Source organism: Corvus moneduloides, chromosome 1, assembly GCF_009650955.1.
Source record: "Corvus moneduloides isolate bCorMon1 chromosome 1, bCorMon1.pri, whole genome shotgun sequence".
NCBI classification, from domain to species: Eukaryota; Metazoa; Chordata; class Aves; order Passeriformes; family Corvidae; genus Corvus; species Corvus moneduloides.
Genome location: NC_045476.1, coordinates 100,833,707 through 100,853,097, shown reverse-complemented (window position 1 = coordinate 100,853,097; position 19,391 = coordinate 100,833,707). Strand labels below are relative to the sequence as shown.

The 19,391-nt window shown below is 39.4% G+C and overlaps 1 protein-coding gene across 3 annotated transcripts in view; it reads left to right on the top strand.

Annotated features, from left to right (window-relative positions):
- The window catches only part of STX17 (syntaxin 17), a 28,634-nt gene extending 9,709 nt beyond the window's left edge, over positions 1–18,925 (top strand). For all 3 annotated transcript variants that reach the window (XM_032120257.1, XM_032120266.1, XM_032120251.1), the window contains exons 3-8: positions 202–267; positions 8,150–8,369; positions 13,519–13,637; positions 13,721–13,771; positions 15,337–15,423; positions 16,107–18,925. In XM_032120257.1, coding sequence (XP_031976148.1) covers positions 202–267; positions 8,150–8,369; positions 13,519–13,637; positions 13,721–13,771; positions 15,337–15,423; positions 16,107–16,346 — 783 coding nt within the window. In that variant the 3' untranslated portion in view covers positions 16,347–18,925. The remainder of the gene's footprint in view (positions 1–201; positions 268–8,149; positions 8,370–13,518; positions 13,638–13,720; positions 13,772–15,336; positions 15,424–16,106) is intronic.
- The last annotated feature ends 466 nt before the right edge of the window (positions 18,926–19,391 follow it).

Sequence of the window (19,391 nt, the reverse complement as noted above, 5' to 3'; positions counted from 1 at the left end):
TTCAGTAAAATATACTGTACAAATTTTTTCACAAAATACATTGCTATTTACCTCTCTAATTTTGCAGTGGAACTGTTTATGACTGGACTTCTTTACTGTCAGTTTTGGAAAACTAGTGATCATTTACCAAAGGTGGCTTTTTTTCTGCATAGCCAGTTGGTAAAAATAGCAATTCTAAGGAGTCGTTTTCCTCTGTTTTAGTATCAGAGATGCAGGCTCTGGGACAGATTGCACGAAGAGCACATCAATGCAGGCCGAACAGTTCAGGTAAGGATATGAAAATGGCTGTGCTACTGATGGGGTTAAATTACATACGTAGTTCTGGTTACCTCAGGGATGGACCTTCAGAGAGACATATATTTGACAGGTGGGTTTGACAAGCACACAGTTTTGCTTTACTTCATCTGAAAGGTAGGAATTTCCTGATTGTGTCCTATGAGGCAAATACAGTCAGAAATGTTTCCATGTTCTTGAAGAAGCAAAAGTTTGGAGACTGTGATCTTTTGCAAACTATCCTCTTACATTGTTAAATTAGAAGACAGCTATTGCAATAAGGGATACTGCTAATTTTAAAGCATGATTTCAGACATAGAGAACATCTGGACTACTAGTTTGGTGATCACATCTGTTGTTACGTGCATGATATTGTCAAGGGAGGAAATACCGGCACATTTGTCAACACGGGCATCATCTCAGTGACTTCATGCATAGTCATCCATAACTCAGCACACTGGGAATCTTACACTGTTTCTAAAAATACCTATGTCTTGATGAAAATGATGCAAGAAGCTCAGCCAGACATCAGCTAAATCGCACACAGCCAAAGAAGATTATCAGTACAGAAGAACACAGTGACCAGATCTGCAGCACTAAGTTTGCTGAGGCAGGTACAGCATCTAGTGGCTGGAGCAGCTGCACTGCCAGTATTCTGGGGACAGACGTGTGTTCGCCAGGAGAGGCATCTTGTGTTCGTTTCATAAATGTTGTTCAGAGGTGGGACCTGTCTTTGCTACTGTAAGTGACCTACACTGCATGTAGACAACCAGGATTTGCCTGCACAGGTGTCACAGTCCTAAACCAATGCATCTCGCAGCAGTTTTAATGCTGTAAATTCCCATCTTTGTTTCAGTGTCTTACTGACACTTGTGGGAAATTAGACCAGACTAAAAATGACAAAAACACAAAAGCGGCTCGCCTCAGAAAGAAGAACTTAATCCTGATTGAACAATGGAATTAGATGGTAGGGAGAGCTGGAGATATGTATCTTTTTTGAGGAATGGAAGGTGTTAATGAGCTTTCTATTTAGTGTAGATGATATGAAGTTACATGTGAAATCCTGTTGATTTTTCTGCTAATTGGAGATTTGAGTGTTTATTTTGATTTTCCACCAAGTACTTTTGAAATTTGAATACAAGTTTATTCTTCATATTCAAAGAGTCTTCCTAAGGTGGAAATTCTATTAAAACAATGGCCTTTTAACAGGTATGGTGTAGTAAGCCTGTGTTTTCTTATGTCTGTTCTCTAATCTGTTTTCACATCTGAGTTGTGGGAAAAGCTTCTCTTGTAACTTTAAATTATCAGTATCATTTCTTTAGCAAGACAAAAATCTATGAATAATTAGAGAAAAAAAAAGTTGAAGATGTTCTTTTTAGATATTTTAAGTGCTTTAATAAGAAAACTGTTTATATGTCTCTAGAAACATTTATATTTGTCTTGAATCTAAAGATTGCTGTTTTCACTCTCTGTCAAAATAAATTTTCTTACATTTTATTTAATGCTTATTGCTTCTAGCTCTGGGTACAGATCTAGATGCATTAAAGTGGTTCACATTCTGATACCCAGAGAGCAGAAAAAGTATCTGGGTGCATGAAAGAAGAGCAGACTGGCTCTTTGTTTTAATTAAATAGTTAGAAGTCTGGAGTACTTGATAATAAATTATATGACATGTAGAATGTGTTTGCTGTAAGCTGTTTAAATGTTTACCAATGGACTTGTGATCTGTTTGTTTGCGAAGAAATCAGATTAATTATTGTGATACCAAATGTTCTCTGCAAGCACACACTTTGCTCTCAAAATTAGATGTTGTAAAAATACATTAGGAATCCCTAAGTCAATATTGACCCAAGGCATCCGCCACAGGTTTTAGACAAATATATGCACAGCCATTCTACATTTAATCCATGTGCACATAATTAGCCATTTTTCTGAATTTTCAGTTTACCCAGAATAATTACTTCTGTTGTACTTTTGGTGATGGTCAAAATTATAATAGAAGTATAGATGAGCGTACATGTGTTGCTCTGCTTTCGGGTGACTGGGTGCCACTTTAAAAACTTCTATAAAGGAAAGTGAAGAAAACAGATAAATCTATGCACAGAGTGTGAAGAGACACCTTCAAAAATATTGAGAAAATAACTCTTGTATATCATGTATTAGTTTTTCTGAATGTGCTCTTGTATATTTTCATTTTTAGGGACAGTCCATGGACTTCTTAAAATGTTAGGGCCTGAATGAATTTGCAGTTTTCTAGGCTTTGCCCACATACATGCTGACTGTACCACACAATTAGTTAATTATTGCAAGGTTTAAGCTAATTTCAATGAAATGGCAGTATTTTGTTGTAACATCTAAGGACTGCCCTGATCATTCCTGTGGTGAGAGGAAAGGAAATGCTGCAGTTACTAGAGAGGAAATAAGACATTAAACCAAAAAAAAAAAAAAAAGGAAAAATGCAGTGGATGAACAGTCTGGCTGTCCTGGGGTGATGCTGTGAAGCTGCTTTACTCCTTACCCGTCCGCTCAATGCCCAAGGACGCTGTGCCTTTAGGATGGGCCCGGGGGCGGGGCCAGAGCCGCGGGACCCAAGTGCGGGGCGGCTGAACGGCTCAGCCCAAGGGCTCCAGGGCCTGGGCAGGGCGCGGGAGGGAGTGCGCCGGGAGCGCTGTGCTGCTTTTTGGGGTTGCTTTGTGTTCCAGCTGGCTGGGAAAAGGCTCTGTTGGGTTTTCTCGTTCTTTTTTCCCTTCCCTTCCCCTTGCCTCAGTGCCTCCCTTCCCTCTTCGCTGGTCCAGGGAGCCTGCGGGGGCAAGCCCGCGAGGTGGCCCTGGCTGGTCCAAGCCCAGGTGTCTGTTCCCTCTCCAGGAATTTGTTGTATTTTGAGGGGTTTTTTTTAATCCTGTTCTACCCTGTTTTGTTTGGGTGTTAATAAACAGTTTGGTTTTTTCCACTCTCACTTGCTATGACCCACTTGTCTTACTGGTGGGTCTTACTCCTTTCCCCTGCGGAGGAGACACTCACTCCGGAGTGTTTCCTCCTGACGTTTTGACTCCAAAACTGAGACACTGGCTTTAGTGTGTATTCAGCCCATGAAAAGAGACTCTGTTGTGCAAAACACGTTTAGGCAGGTATGGTCTCTCCACTGTGTTGCTCTAACATGGAAAGCTGCTTGAAAAATGTTAATCTGTTTCTTTTTTTTCTTTTTCACTTTTATGGTTTCTAGTTCAGCTGAAAATGGTTTACAAGTAAAAGATTGTTTCTGATCAGCTCTTTTTTTGCATAAATCTTCAAAGTTCAGTTATATGGCTCAGGTCTTCTGTGACATCTCTAAAATGATCTTCAGGTTAGGTACCTCTGGCATACGGTGTAGATATGCTGTGAGGGCATGAGGAGTAGTGCAGAGAACTTTATTTCTGCAGGAGATTGTTTCTGTTATCAGCTCATTACTGTGGCCATCTGCAGGGTAGAGAGATCCTTAAACTCAGAGTTCCTTTGACCTAGGCCGAGAATTTTGTAAGACTTGAGGGACACAGAGTAGAAAGTGAACTGACTGTGTGGTAGTGATCAAAAAAAGCCAAATAACTTAGGATATATAAATGGGAGAGCAGTCAGTGTGGTTTCTCCTGCAATCTCTTTGATCAGCAGTAGTAGGATCCCAGGCAGAATAGTCAGTCCAGTTTGGGCACCACGCTTCTACGGAAGGCATGAAGTGAATAGAGAGAGACCAGTGAATGCAGTCAGAAACTGAGAAAACAAGACTTCTTGTAAAGATCAACAAATTAGTTATTTTGCCCAAAGAACACCTGACAGCATTGTGCTGTCTGTCTGCAAACAGGGAGAGGATGGCTGCAAGGAGGATAGGGCTTGTTTTTTCCTGTTTTGAACAGAGAGGATTAGAAATACTTGGTTTAAACTGAGGTCAGGGAGATTTCTGCTAGACATAAGGAAGTGCTAGAGAATAATGAATTCTGGCAGTATGGCATGAAGGACATTGTAGCTCTTCATGAAGAAATAATATAGGGACAGCAGATCATGCATTGAAGGGATAACTTCCCAAGGTTTTCACCAGTTTTATTTTCCTACGGTTTTTGTGAGAAAGCCATTTGAAACAAAGATTGTTGTTTGGTTTTGGAAGTCAATGGACCAAAATTGCAATTATTATAAAGAGAAATTCCATGTCTTTTGGGTTGAATTTGGAGAGTTCAAAACTCAGGAGTTCCCACAAATGAAAAGAGAATTTTGTATTACCTTCCTCGCTAAATAAGCTTGGTTTTAAAAGTGCATACAGTTGGGATGAGAGCAATACACTTTTATGCTCTACCTAGAAATTAAACTGTGGCATTAAAATTATTATGAAAAGAAGTCACAGTCATTTGCATATCCATAACATTTATAATGTTACACCCTGGTGAGCTCCTGGGATGTCTCTCCTCGCAGCAGGGCTGAACTTTCTTGCTAGGCTGAATCCATTCACCTTCTGTTTAATTGACAGTACGTGGAACAAGAGTCCTCTCTTCAAAACCAAAAAGGAAGAGCTACTAAAATTAAATTTCACTAAATACGTGGATATCATCATCCAATTCCTCCATCTTCTTGCTCAGAAGTATCTCTCTTTGATCAGCAGGGTAATCATGAACAGTGGAAGTGAGGAGCTGGTTTAGACATTTCTTAGGGTGAGCAGTTCATACTTCTTGAAGCTTCTGTTCAGGATCTGTGCAAACTTCCATCAGCCAGTTGTGTTGTGTTGGTCCCTGCACAGGACTTGTAATTTGCCCTGGCAGCAGCTGCAGTGGTACTGATCCCAAGCAGAGCTATGTTTTAACTCAATTTCAACTGTGAAATTCTCCTTTTCCTTTAGAAGAAGCTGCTGTGGAACCATTATTCTCTCATTGCAAACTCTGTTGTCACTGTTTCACAAGCTTTGTTTGATGTGTCTTTTATTGGTTTCTTGTCTCCATTGTGGCCAAATACAGGATAATAATAATTTTGTTTCCTGAAATAAAACAGCAGGATGAACCTTGGTTCCCTGCATTTAGTTCTCAGAAACCAGATAATTAAGTGTTATGTCTAGATAGTCCCATTTTGTTTCTTAAATGAAATTCCAAGATTCTATAAACCAAGAATTTTGGCACATGGTGCACTATGACATCTCCTTTTTTCAGTACTTAGGGGCAGACCATGGGGGGAAGATACCAGGAAGAGCGAGGTAGGCTGAGATGAGAAATGTATGAGGAAAGTTACTGGCTACCATGTTTCTAATTCAACTCAGTGTTTTCCAAAGTTTTTCGTTTTTTCATCTCCCTTTTTTTAAATGGTCAATCAGTGGTTTTACCTGAGGTTAGTCTTGAATAATGCAGCCTAATTTGGCTAATAGTACTCTTAATTTAAGCATACAACATAATCTAATCTTAGTAATTTGACACATGATTTTAACGAATCAGTAGTTCTTTCTTTGGAAGCTTGTGCAATGTTACTTCAACATGTTGTTGAATAATTTCCTTCCTTCTTCTCTAATTGTATTTTCTACTATTTTTTTCAGAAATATTAAAAGCAATTAATCCCACTAGTGTATATAAATAAAATTAGTTCCATCTAGTTCTTGCTTTTCCAGATAGGCAGTTTTGCCTTTCTAAGGCATTACCTGTACCTGGTTTGTATTCTGGAAGAAAACCTTTCTGTTTCTAACCACTCATTGGTGTCAATCCATTCTCTTGTTCTGTTATGAGAATGTCTTGGGGTGACTTTATGATGTGTATCCCCTATCGCTGCTCTATGCCCAGAAATTAATTTTGTGCCTTTCTGTGCCTTTAAACTGAGCCTGAGAGGGGGGAAGAGGAAAAAAAACCAAGCAAACTTTTCAAAGCAGTTGTTCAAGGACACAGAGATAGATACAGACTCCTCTGCTTCTGCAGCAGCAAGAGCAGAGGAAGCACCCAGCTTGCTTTTCAGCCAGCTTTCAGCTCCTTTTCTCCAGAGGGAGATGGAGAGTTGAACTTTGTTTTCCTGGGACTTTGGGTTTTTTTCCCTTCTCTTCTGGACTGTTTCAACATCAGAACACATCGGGAGAATTTTCCACCGAGGCCCCGGAGGTGGGCCTACACTGACCCAGCTCCAAGGAGGAGGAGAGAGACCACACCTACAGAAGGACTCTGAAATTTTCCCAAGTTCCTCTCCACAGCAAAAGGTTTTATTATTCAGCATTATTATCTTTTTCCTGTGTGTTTGTTAAATAAATAGGTTTTATCTCTTTCACTTTCCTCAGAGGAAAACTTTTTTTTCCCGAACCTGGTGGGGGAGGGATGGTTGTAACCTGCCTTCTATCAGAGGATATTTTCCTCCAAATTTGTCCAAACTGGCACAAATAATTAGTGGCACCCAAGGTGGGGCCCGTGAAGATTGTGAAGAGTGCCTATGCCAGGCTGTATAGAAGCAGTGAGAGGCTTTTAGAGACTTGTGGCAAAGAAAGCCTTTGTGTTTAGGCCAAAATAACTCATCCTTAAAAAGATTAATAACCCCATGTGATAGCCTATGTTTGGCAGTGTGAAGGAACTGTGAGATTTTTCATGGAAGAGATGTTTTACACCACAGCAGATTGTTTCTTTCCAGGCGGGTCTGTTGTTGGTGGCAGGTTGGGAACCACATGCAGCTGAAGAAAACCTTTTTTTCCTTAAGTATAAGAGAGAGACTTTTCAAGAACTGCAACACTGACTAACATCCCATGTTCTGTTATCCTTTGTGCGACTTGGGTAAAAGGAGGGAAGTGCTGGGGGGGGGGGGAGGGGAGGGGGAGGTTTGCTTTAATTTCTTCTTTCTTCTTTTTACTTCTAATTCTGTTAGTAGTAAAACTCTTTCTTTGTACCGCAACTGTTTAAGTTTGAACCTGTTTTGCCTCACAGCTCTCTAGTTTTCCTCAATATTTTCTTATTTTCTCTTGATGAAAGTAACAGATTTCGTGTGCTTGACACTTAGCTGCATCAAACCACGACAGAGAAGAATATTCAAAACAATTGGTTAAAAGTGCAACAAAGAATATAATTTATTCTATCATTGTAATGGAGAGAATATATTTTTATTACAGTCTTATTTTTTTATAATTAGGTAAAAACTCTGTCCTAAAACAATAAGTGATATAATTTAAACCGTGAATTTCTTCTTTTCATTTGCAGGAAGAGAAAATTTGTGTGCATTTTTAGATTTTAAAAGCCCAGGCAGTAAAAAACCCCTTGAATGTAGAAAGAAATTTATCTTGTGGGAAATGCCTGCACACATACTCTTCTTGGTAGATGTGAATAGTTTATATCTTCTCAAAACTCTTGTAACTAAAGAAATATTTCTATTTGAGATTCCAATCAAATAAATATATTTGTTCTTTATCTGAAAAAAAAATTACAAGAAAAAAGTAATCCTTCTTCTTTGTCTCTGAAGTCATCTTCACAAAATGAAAATGATAGTTCTGGGGTAGTTGGGGGTTATGAATGACTGTATCCTGAGGTCCTGTGATCGCCACAGTCACTTTTTATTACAAAATAAGCAAATTTTGAGAAACAATCACTTACTTTATTTGGATATTATTGCAATTTGTTGAAGCTTGTGTAAATATTTTGGCAAAGACCTAAATTGATCAGAGAAACAGAAATAACTTCAGCAATTACACAGTGAATTAATTAGTTAAATACTTTAATTGAAACCGAAAATAAAGTGATTTTGAGAAGTGGATAAAGTACAGAATTGGCAGCCAGAAAATCAAAATAGTTGTGGCCATGGCTTCAAAAATGTTTCTCCCTTGATCATAAAGGTGATAGGTGCTTCCCAGGCACTGAAGGTGTCTGGTGTTCTCACGCAGTAAGCTACAAAATAACTCTTAATACTCTTGCAGCAACTCCGTGCCAATATGAGAGAGATGGAGAAACTCTGTTTGCGAGTCCGGCAGGAAGACATCCCAGTTCTGCAGAGAATGATAAATCCCATTAAAGAGGAAGCTTCAACTGCCATTAAGGACTTCCTGGAGCTGCATTCTGAATCTGCAGAAGAACTTAAAAGGCAACTCAGAGGACAGGAGGATGCCTCTTTAACCAGATCTGCAACTCTAGGACAAGGTAGTAGAATTTAATTTCTCTATTTATTGTATCTTTATCATTGTATCCAGTATGCAGTTTCTCTGACCAGATGTAAATGAAGTAAACAAATGAGATTTCAGTTGAAGAGTACTGTTAATGAAGAAGTAGATTCCTTTCCCTACACCACACTTTTGTCATGACCTGTAACTGAATTTTGATAAGCAGAAAATGCTTAAGTATTTTTAAAAATTAAGTATCTATGGCCTTCCATGAGAAAGATCCTGTAGCCTTGGATCTTGAAATAGTGGACTGTTCATAGGAAGCAGAATACTTACATTCATGTTTCAAGATAGCTTGGCTTCTTTTCCCCTCCCCTGCAAAACACTTGATGATGTGCAAGTAATCATTTTGGCCATTTTCACTGAACTAAAAAAAACCAAGAAGATTTTTATATGACAGTGTAATACAGCATTGCTGAAATATATGGAAAAGAGGAGAAAGTCTCTAGGTAAAGAAAAACATCTCTTCCTGTAACATTTTAACTTGGTAACTGACAAGAAAGAAGAAAAGACTATAAATCCATTTAAATAAATGTTTTGAAAACACATAGTGATATGCTAGAAATCAGACATGTTTGCTGGTCTTCCCTCCTTTCTGTATAAAATGTCTTTCAATCCTTGTTCTACCATTCTGTCTTCAGGAGAAGTCTGTATGATGCCCTGGTGCTGGCTAGTGCTCTCTCCTGATGACCTGTGAGAAAGCTGGTTACATCAGGATTAAACCCTTCCACATATCTGTAATTAGTTTGATTGCTGCAGTAGCAGTATTACTTAAAATTATTTGAGCATTTCATGTGTCTTAAAAATCTAAAGAGCATTCTTAGTCAGTGGCACTGTAGAAGAACCTGCTGTCAGATTTGTTTTTATGACCCTTCTTGTTGTTGCATGCAGAACTACAAGAACTCTTTCAAGGGTGATTAACAAGCCAATGACCCTCGTGGTTGAGCAGGGAGAGAAGTAGATTTGATGACCGGGCTTGCTTTCAAGAATGTCATGTGCAGTAGTATCAGAAAACCTTGTGAACATCAAGATATATCAAATACAGAGTCATAGAACCGTTTGGGTTAGAAGATGTAGATGATCATCTAGATCCTGCCATGGACAGGGACACCTCCAACAGACCAGGCTGCTCAGAGCCCCATCCAGCCTGGCCTTGAACTGTTCCAGGGGTGAGGGCATCCACAACTTCTCTGGCCAACCTGTGCCAGTCCCTCACCACCCCCACTGTAAAAACCTCTCTTCTTCCAAGGCCAACAGAAAAGATTGAATTAGCTTCTGACATACAAATCTTGACCTCTTCAACACCTTCAGCATCTTGTAATTGGTTATTAAGTAGTTTGTCCTAATATCTTTGTGGATTTCAAACTCTCTTGCAGTCCTCTGGGACCACCTTATTGAAGTTCTTAAAAATACGCTTGAAATTTCAGAGGCTGTTTCTTAAAAATGCTCTGGAGTGAATTTCATCAAACCCTCAGACCCTAAATAGGCCTAGCTCATCTAAATATTTTTGACCTCTTCTCTTTGTTTCTGCCTCTCTCTCTTTTTCTTTCTTATTTAAGTTAATTGCATCAGAGATCTGCTTAAAGGGACCTTTTTATCTGGCAATGCACTTATACTTCTTTGGTCTCCCTCTAGCTTCAAAAACACTCACAGAAACTTCCTTGCTACCATTTATTCCCCTTGGTAGTTGCAACGTATTTATGTCCTGGTCTTTCTGATATTAACTTTCTGTGTTTATATTTTTCTTTGTACTCATATTGTGTGTCAAATTCTTGACATCCAGGGCATTGAAGAGCTCTTGCTGAAGCCATAAACATCCTCCTTTGCATCAGGACAATTTGGTGTCATCTTCAGTGCAGCCTGTTTTTTAGTGTCTGCCAGCAATTCTGCAGTCCGGTTCTTCCACATAATTTCTATTAATTTTACCCAATTTGTTGACATGTCTTTTGTGGGGAACTCATTGTCTTCAATATTCAGTGATTCCCTTCATATATATTAGCCATTACCTTCAGTCTCTTTGTGAGCTCTTCTCTGTTTGGATCAGAACTAAATTTAAGATATCTTTTCTCTTGGTGACTTTCTTCAGTTGTTCTCAGTACATTCCAGTATTCTATTGGAAAGGCCTTGTCCTGGCTTACTGCTTTTCTTTTTTATACAACCCCACAATTACATAGGTGGCACATGGCAACTAAAGTTTAATTTCAAAGAACAGGATTGCTTCTGAAATCAAGGTGGAATACCTTTGAAGTATGGAGGACATTGAGTATAACAGCACTTCAGAAGGACAATAAATTGATCAGAAAGATGGGGATGAGAAGAACAGAAAAAATATTGCTGGAATGACAGGCATCTGCAAGTCTGCTCAGGAGTGTGGAATTAATTCACCCCATTTAAAGTGAAACAGACAGACAGGCAGACAACTAAATACAATTAAACAGATTTTTTTTTTTCAAGTTTGCCTTCCTGTGCAAGCAGCCCTGTTGAATTGCTAACCCAGACACAGTATATTGCCTATTCTTTTGTGCTTAGAGGCTGCAGTCCTGAAAGCAAATCTTGGCTGTTGATCTTAATCAAAGGAGGTTCAATACGTGCCTGTTCTTTGAAGCATGTTGCTTCCCATCTGGTAGAGAAGGAAGGAGTTTACAAATTCAAATCTCCCATTTAGAAAGCATGTCAGTGATATGATACAGTCCCTTCCCCCATTCACCATCCTCAACTGAGGGCTAATAGAAATGGAATTTAATTGCATATTAAACAAATATTAACAAAAGGTGAGACTCCACTCTTAAAATTACTAAAATCTTTTAAGCAACATATTCAATCTTCCACAGCATTAGATTTTTATCTCGCGTGTAATGAGGTGTAAAGCTCCTCTGTGAAATCTGCAGAGATGTTTTGTATTATTGTATTTCTTTGGAGATGCTGTATAAATGAACTGGTGGAGTCACTTCCCATTCTCAATTCTATTAAAATTGGTTAGACTTGATAAAAAGTGAAGTAGTGAATATAAATTTCTTACTCATACTTTCAGCCCAAATGTGACCGCCCTTCTTCTTCTTCACCTTAGTTTTTTTAAGTGAATAATGAATTTTCATGAGGAATTTTCTCACTGATTTTTAGTTATTAAAAAATGATAACATGTAAACCTAATTACAGTTTTAATTTCTCTTGAATGTGTGTCATGCAAAACTTTGGTATCATTTATACACTTTCAAGGATATGCTTTTCTACAGTAGGTCAGCATTGATTGTTAGGAACAGACCAGAGCAAGGTCTTGGGAGGAGGCAGTTTTACTTAGTGAGGTTTTTATTTTGCTTTTGAATTATGAATATTTTAATTTTAACCAACTTAGTATGCATGTGGCTGATTAGGGAAGAGTACACCTTTCTGGGCAGAAGAAACTTGATTTTGAAATAGGATCGTGTAGGATTAAAATGAAATAAAATCCTCAAAACCAGTGATAAATGTCAGAGTATGTGGCAGAACAGTTTTCTCAAAAAATGCACACATTTGGATATATAATTAATTATATTGAAAAGGGGAAAGCAGTATTTTAGAACTGAGTATACAACATTAATTAATCTGAGGTTATAAATCAAAGTTATGCTCTGGAAGAACAGGTGATGATTGTAGAACATGAAGTGCCTTCCATGTCTGGATTCTTAAAGGGAAAGGGGTAGAAATAATTAGAAAGAAAAACAAGCCCAAATTAAGCCCCCAATTGCTTAGTGCATTCGTGTTATTCTGCTGACTTAGTAATTATGTCTAAATATCAACTTCACTGATGTTAGACTTTTACTGAGCTGAGAGTAGGAAAATTGGGTCCTTAATCTATTTTGAAATATTGGGATAAAAATGTTGAGAAATGGACAAATGTTATGAAAATGTATCATTTTTATTTTATCTTAAATTAATTCCATGAAAAAGCATGCACTGTTACTGATTTTTTTATGAATATGATTATATTTATTTGTTTTCCATTGGTCATATCTGTTGTTGTAACAGTTATATAATATTATTATCGTACCTTGGCACAATCATTGTTTGAAAAGATTTTAATACAATATTTACACTTCAGTATTGTTAGACATACCTAACCAGCCTTCCCCATAATAAAGCTTTCTCTTGGGACTGCCTTCCCAAGGAAGGAAACACCAGTGTCCTACTGAAGGAATGATCTCCCTTCAAAAACTGAAATTGTTTGAATTGAGATGATCTTTGCACTGTGTTTACATACACACATTCTCCAGTCTGCCTTTCAGACTCCCAAGCTCTCCCTCAATCCTTGTGTTGACAAGCCAAACTTTTTTGTTATTTTTCTTTATTGCCGCTCAATTTGTTGCCCGCAATTACACGCATGTCCGTGATATCCACAGTGGCTCCGGAGTGGGCTCTGACTGGAGGAGGTGTGGGTGAGTCTGTCCATTGTATCTGCTCTCCCCAGTGCCACCTCAGTGTCTGTCATTCCCCATTTTTAACACCATACTTTGTCCTAACATATTCTCCATTAGTCCAGGTAATTTAGGGAGAAATATAATGAAGAATATCTCCTGTACAGCACTGAGCTGCAAATGTCTGCCATCCTCACAGTACCATTTACCCAACTGATCCAGCATGGAATGCTGGGCACCATGTTACTTGGGTTTCACTGCTTTCACTTTGAAAGCTGTTTTCTCCAGCTTCTTTTAGTTCCCAGTGGCTGAAAATCAAACCACTAGCATGATAATCAGTCATAAAATGAATAACTGTGTTCAGTTTTGGGAGCACAGTGTTTTTGTGTGTCATACATAAATGAAAAGTTTTTGTCCCAAGCTCAGTTTTCTTAGCCTGGTCAATACAAAAGGAATTAAATGACCTTGAATTCAGGAGTATAATTTAGTATAATTTCAGGACTGGTTGTGAAAATGTGCTGATAAAGTGAATCTATTTCTTTGTCAATAACATCCTTTTAAGAAACTGTGTAGTGCTGTAAGACTTCTCCCTATGCGATCATTTTTGGGGTTGTTGCTTGGCTTGAATTAGGTTAAGTATCAGGTTACCCTTGAGAGACTTTAAGAGTGAGAAAGCCTGCACACCTCCTGCATCCTGGTTCATTGCATTTGTTTATAAACATCATGTTTCTCATTCAGAAACTTTATATAACTCGGAAGTGAAGGATGGCTCCCAAAGTTTAATCCAGATCTACTCCCGCCTTCCGGAAATACCTCAGGAAGAAAATGCAGCCGAGTCCTGGGAAAGTTTAGAAGGGGTATGTTGGAACTCCCTCCCTGCCATGTTGGTGCTTCTGGTTTTAGCAACTATCACAAAATAACATTTGTTTTTTATTTGCAGGACTTGATTGAGCTCAGCCAGTTGGTGACTGAGTTTTCTCTCTTAGTCTGTGTAAGTATTAATTCTGCATTCTGTCCTACAGAGTGTCCTACAAAAACAGGGTGAATGGGTAACTCCTAGGTGGGGACAAAAAAAGCTGAGGATGCATCTCTCCTGTGATTTGGGCTCTGCCAAGGTGACGCTTTGAGGAGGCAGCAGTCTCCTCTTTCAGCATTAGTGCTGGGAGTTGCTCCCAAGTTCTTGTCACTGGAGCAGCTATGATGTTCCAACCAGTGCACATGGCCATGAGCTGAACCTTAGCAGAAGCTCTGCAGTGTTGACTGCAGACTTCTACCCAGGTCCTATTCATTTCTACAGTTTCTAATAGTAGTGGTGGTGACAGCTTTCACTGCACAGGGTGTGTGTTTGGCAGGTACCTTTTCTCACTTAATCAGGAGTGCTAGAAAAATCCTCACCTTTATCATGCCCTTTCTCTGCTCTCACAGCACTGCCAAAATGTTGGTTCCCAATGTTTAGTTCTTCCCATGCCACAGGCAATTTAAATGCACAATTCTCATCTCCTAGGAGTGTTCCTTAATCTCCTCATTGTTGGGTTAGTAGGGATAAATAACCTAGCTTTTGTGCTTTCTGCTGAGTATGTGCTGCTTCATCTATACAAAAAAACCCAAGAAAGAACCATTAGACTGGAGAGGAACTGGAAAAATGTTCATTCACTATTCTGAAGGTTAAAGGAAGAGGTCCTGTTCCCAGGACTTCCTGGATTTTGCACTTGAACATCATTAGATGTAATAGCATGCATCTAAGGTGGGTGGACTGCATAGTCGATGAACACCAGAGCTGGCGTACTCAGCAGTTTCTGAATTAGAAAGAGGCAAAAAGTTCAGAATGCCTTTTATTTTAAGCTGAACATCAGCCATCTCATTATTTTATGACATAAAATAGCCTGCGTACTGCTGAGATTAAAATAAGAACAAACAAACCCACAGACCCCTTTATCTTCTGCTTCAGTGTTCCCTGGGAGAGACTGCAGGGGAATCTGACTGACTGCATTTGGAGAAAGGATCGAATGTTTTTGTAAAATCAAACAGTAAAATACAGAGCAACATCAAGTATTTTTTCAGTGCTGTCACTATTTCTGAAGTCATTGTTCTATAATGTCATAATTAAACACTTCTACTTAGATTCCTTGATGCATCTTTGTATGTTGGAGTTGGTAATGATCTTATAAATGCCCTTTATAGATTTTTTTTTTTTTTTGAATGTGAGACTCAGCAGGGAACAAAACAGGCTAGTTTAGATTATTTTTCCTTTTAGAATGTGAATTCCTCTATCCATCGAAAAGATTTAGAAATCATATGTTTTGAGTTGTTTTCTCTAACTGCAGCAAGACATTGTCTAATATCCACCCCATATTATTACTTAATAGTTTAGATTTTTTCAAAGTAAGTTTGTAGTTTCAGCAGAGTTCATCAGATGCTAATCATGGAGCACCACTAAGGCTGCCGGGTGCAGATGAAAGCTGCTGTGGGGCCCTGATTACAGGCATTAAAATGGTGTGTATTGGCTCACTGCTGCTTCCCAGCAGGTTACCTCACTCATAATTCCATTGCATCTAGTCCCAGCAGGAGAAGATTGACAGGATTGAAGACCATGTCAACTGTGCTGCTGTGAATGTTGAAGAGGGAACCAAAAACTTGGGAAAGGTAGGGATGTGCTCCTGCTGGTGAATCAATGGTGGTCTGCCTCCCAGCCACCCTCTGTATTAACCCCATTGATCTGCCGTCTTCAATGCTGAGGGAACCAGCAATTAAGGAAATAAGGAAAAAATGACCCACAGGTAGCAGGGAAAAAAAAAATCAATCTCTCTTGTAATTTTCTATCACATCCAGGCTGCTCGAAAATACAATTATTTAATTTGAGGGGACCTTTTTAAACACTGTTCTGGTGGTTACTTCGTTTTACCTGCAAAGACAAGTGCAGTCAGTGACTGGCTCACAAGAATCACATAAACATTAAACAAGAGGCTGATGATAACCTGTCATTTCCATTCTGTTCCATGTCAGTTACTAAACAAACCCCAAAGCTGGAGTCAGGCCCATCACTGAAAAGTCTGAGCATTTTCTCAGTTTCTGATTTGATTTAACGGTGGCGACAAGGTAACACCCAGTGTATACAGCAGCCAGAACCACATGAAAGGACCTGGTTCACAACTGCATGCACAAGCGGATTTTGAATTGATTTTAGCATGTTCTGTCATACTTTTTAAAAAACACTAATTTGTAAAGTTTATTTATCACTGAGCTATCAAGTCACTGCCAAGAGCAGTGAGGAGAAAATGCACATCGCCACAGGCAAGTATTCTAACTATTTTTTTTTTCCTTTACAGGCTGCAAAATACAAGCTGGCAGCTCTGCCTGTGGCAGGTGCAGTCATTGGTGGAGTGGTGGGGGGTCCTATTGGTCTCCTTGCAGGCTTCAAAGTAGCAGGAATTGCAGCTGCACTTGGTGGTGGGATTTTGGGCTTCACAGGTGGAAAATTGATACAAAGAAAAAAACAAAAAATGATTGAGCAGGTCTCTTCCAGCTGTCCAGAGCTTTCTCACCAAAGTGCCAAAAAATCCAGCTGAAGTATAGATTCATTATGGCCAGGAACAACAGTGCAGTAGCTGAGCTAATGACAGACTTGCAGCCTTACACTTTACATACAAGGCTGAGATGTGTGAATTTTGATGACAGTTCTGTTCCTTGGGAGGGCTGAAACAGTCGTGTCAGAATTTCTCTTTTCAGACATGGTGACATCAGTCCTTTGAAAATTATATGGATAACTTTTAATTACATAATTCTTAGGTAAGCTATATTCACAGCTGTAATGATGGGTGACAGGTGCTTCATGCCAAATTTGCACAAAGTGTCTTGCAGACAATGCAAAGAGATACTTGGAAAATCCGAGTCCTTTCCCATGAATGCCATGAGAAGCTGGAGCTTTTACTGTAGTGCTCCAAAGAAACGGAAATAAATGCCATCAATCTTTCAGGGTCATAGTATTTTAAATTTACTTTCATTTATCTGGATTCCCAAACTCTTCCTGCAATTCCCCAGGATATGACTATGCCTGTTCAATAATGCACAGAGAAGCATGGGCTGTCATAAGGTAAGAGTGTTGGGTGAGCAAAGTGGAAAAAAGTTATGTATATATCACATCTGCCTCCATCAGCCATATCAGATCAGCACTGGAAGCAGCTTCTCCTCTTTCTAGGCACCTTTTTTTAATTTGTAAACTCCTCACCTTACTCAAAGTGTAGTTATGAATTAAACAGTCTAAGCAGCAACCCTGCAGCACTGCTACAGGAGGATAATCTTCCATAGCTGTTCAGCTCCTTGCCTTGTCCTGAGAACACCATACAGAATTGAAGAGCCAAGCTCTGGCATCCTGAACCTGAAGCCTCTCATCGCTGAAGCAGCCCTTAGTGCAAGATGTTGCCCTTGCTTCTCCTGAAGCCCAGAGCGCCCTGGTGGGAGAGCTTGAACAGCTTCCCTGGAAGGCAGGGCTGCAGCCAGGCCCACTCCCTCCACAGGCTGGTGTCCCTCAGGGGTGGTGTGAGGCCCCAGGCCAGCAGAGAAGCAGCGAGGCCTCTTCATGGTGCAGGGCGAGCTGGCAGCCCCAGAGGCTGGGACGGGGTCAGAAATATCAACCTGATACAGCTTATAGTGCAAACCACCCTTGTTTGGGCAGCTGCACTCTTGCATTACTCTCCAGTACCAAAATGTCTGTTTCCACCCACACTGCAGAGTAGCTGCTCAGCCTCTTCAAAATTTTGGGATATGCTGTGGAGCCTGTATGGGGTGAGATGCTGGCAGTGCTTTTGCTCATTTTTTATAGTGGACACCTGTTATCTTACCCTCCTTAAGAAGCCTTTTGCTTCTGGAGCTTCCATTGTTAAATACAGAAGTGTTAATGTGTTGTTATTGTCATATAATTGTACAATTATCCTGTAAGCTACTGTTCAGCACATGGTCCTACCTCCACCCTTTCAGGACTCTTCCCACACTACTGCTGCTACTGTTTCGGGGAACAGATATTGAGGTTGGGAAGCCGCTTTTTAAAGTTTTTAGCTTGATTGATTCATCCTGAGCTCTGCTTGAGTCGTTTTCTTGGGCGCACACTGAAGTCAGTGTTGAGATAAGGCTCTCTAGCAGGGAACACTGCCCAGGGAAGTGTACTATAGAAAGAGCTCCCTTTCAATAGGCAGTACTTTGATATCATCACTGGAAATCACTGTCTGCTAATGACAGATGATGGGGTTTTGTGCCTAGAGACATTGTAAGCAACTGTTACAGCACAAATAACTTCTTCTGAGCAGTTCTTCCTTATTACTTTTAAAATACTGAAATTGCTATCAACCGGAGCATTATGTCTATTTTAAGTAGGTCTGAGATTCAGGGAAACAATGTGTGCAAGAATAGTTTTCACAAGTAATTGCAGACATTGTCAAAACTGCATCTGTTGAAGCCTTGGTGCCTGCACTGGTAAAATCAGCTGGAGTGCAAAACATGACCTGAGTAATTCAGCTCATTTGCTCCTGACAGGCAAAAAGCCCTTTCCTTTCAGTGCATCTACTTCGGATGTAAACACAGTTAATGAGCTTGTAACAACTTCATAGTAAGGATGTTCATTCCTTTATTTTCTACATTTGAAGGAAGACACGAAAGAAAAAAATGTTCTTAATCAGAAACTGTGGTTGATCCTTTGTATGATTTTCAAATGCTCTCTCTGCTTTCCTGCTGTATGCTGTGAAACCTTGTGCATTTAAATGACAACAGCCGCATCGGTGATGTTGCGGACTCCATCCTCTCCCCCCAAGCTGTAATAATGCCAGGACAATCTAAATTAATAAGACTGAATTCTTGCCCCAGCTTATACAAATTCAGCTTGGTGTGCACTCATTTTATGAAATGTCTGCCACAAAAACTATTCTTCCCCCCTGCGTCTTTGCAGAAGCAATTTTAAATCATTGTGTACACACTAGACGTGGGAGACTGTTATTTAAGCTATGATGTTTTAAAATAGGTGGGTTATTTACATATGTGAAGAAACATCAGCGTCTGAGTAACCAAACTAGCAATTAAATTGCTAGGCATGTTACTCAAAAGAATTGTAAGATATAAATAATTCTTTCAGACCAAATAAAAGTTTTTGCCTACAAGACTGGTTGGATCATTTACTGAGAATGTCAGGGTTTATTTCCTTCCAGCATCTAAAAGATTAATCCCTCCCAGATTTGATATTATTAAAATAATTGCTCTACCAAGATTTAAGAATTCTGTAATGAGTTCCCAAACACATACTTCAGCTATCGAAATATTTACATTGGCTGAAATGAATACAGGTTCCTAAAATGTCACATGCATCCAGTACATACATGGTAGCTCAGAAATGGACTCAAGTTCAAGTGAAAACAGTTTGGAATGGTTTTGTTCCCTAAGGGGACAACACTAATATTTTTGGCAACTTCTCCTGGAAAAACTGTGAGAAGTATTAAAGGGAGTGGGAAGCTGAGCACCAAATGGTTAAAACCACAGATGCAGATGAGCAGAGTGGAAGGTCACAACTTGAAACACGGCTTGGATTTTGATGAGCACTTGGCTCTCCAGGCAAATTCTTTATCACCAGG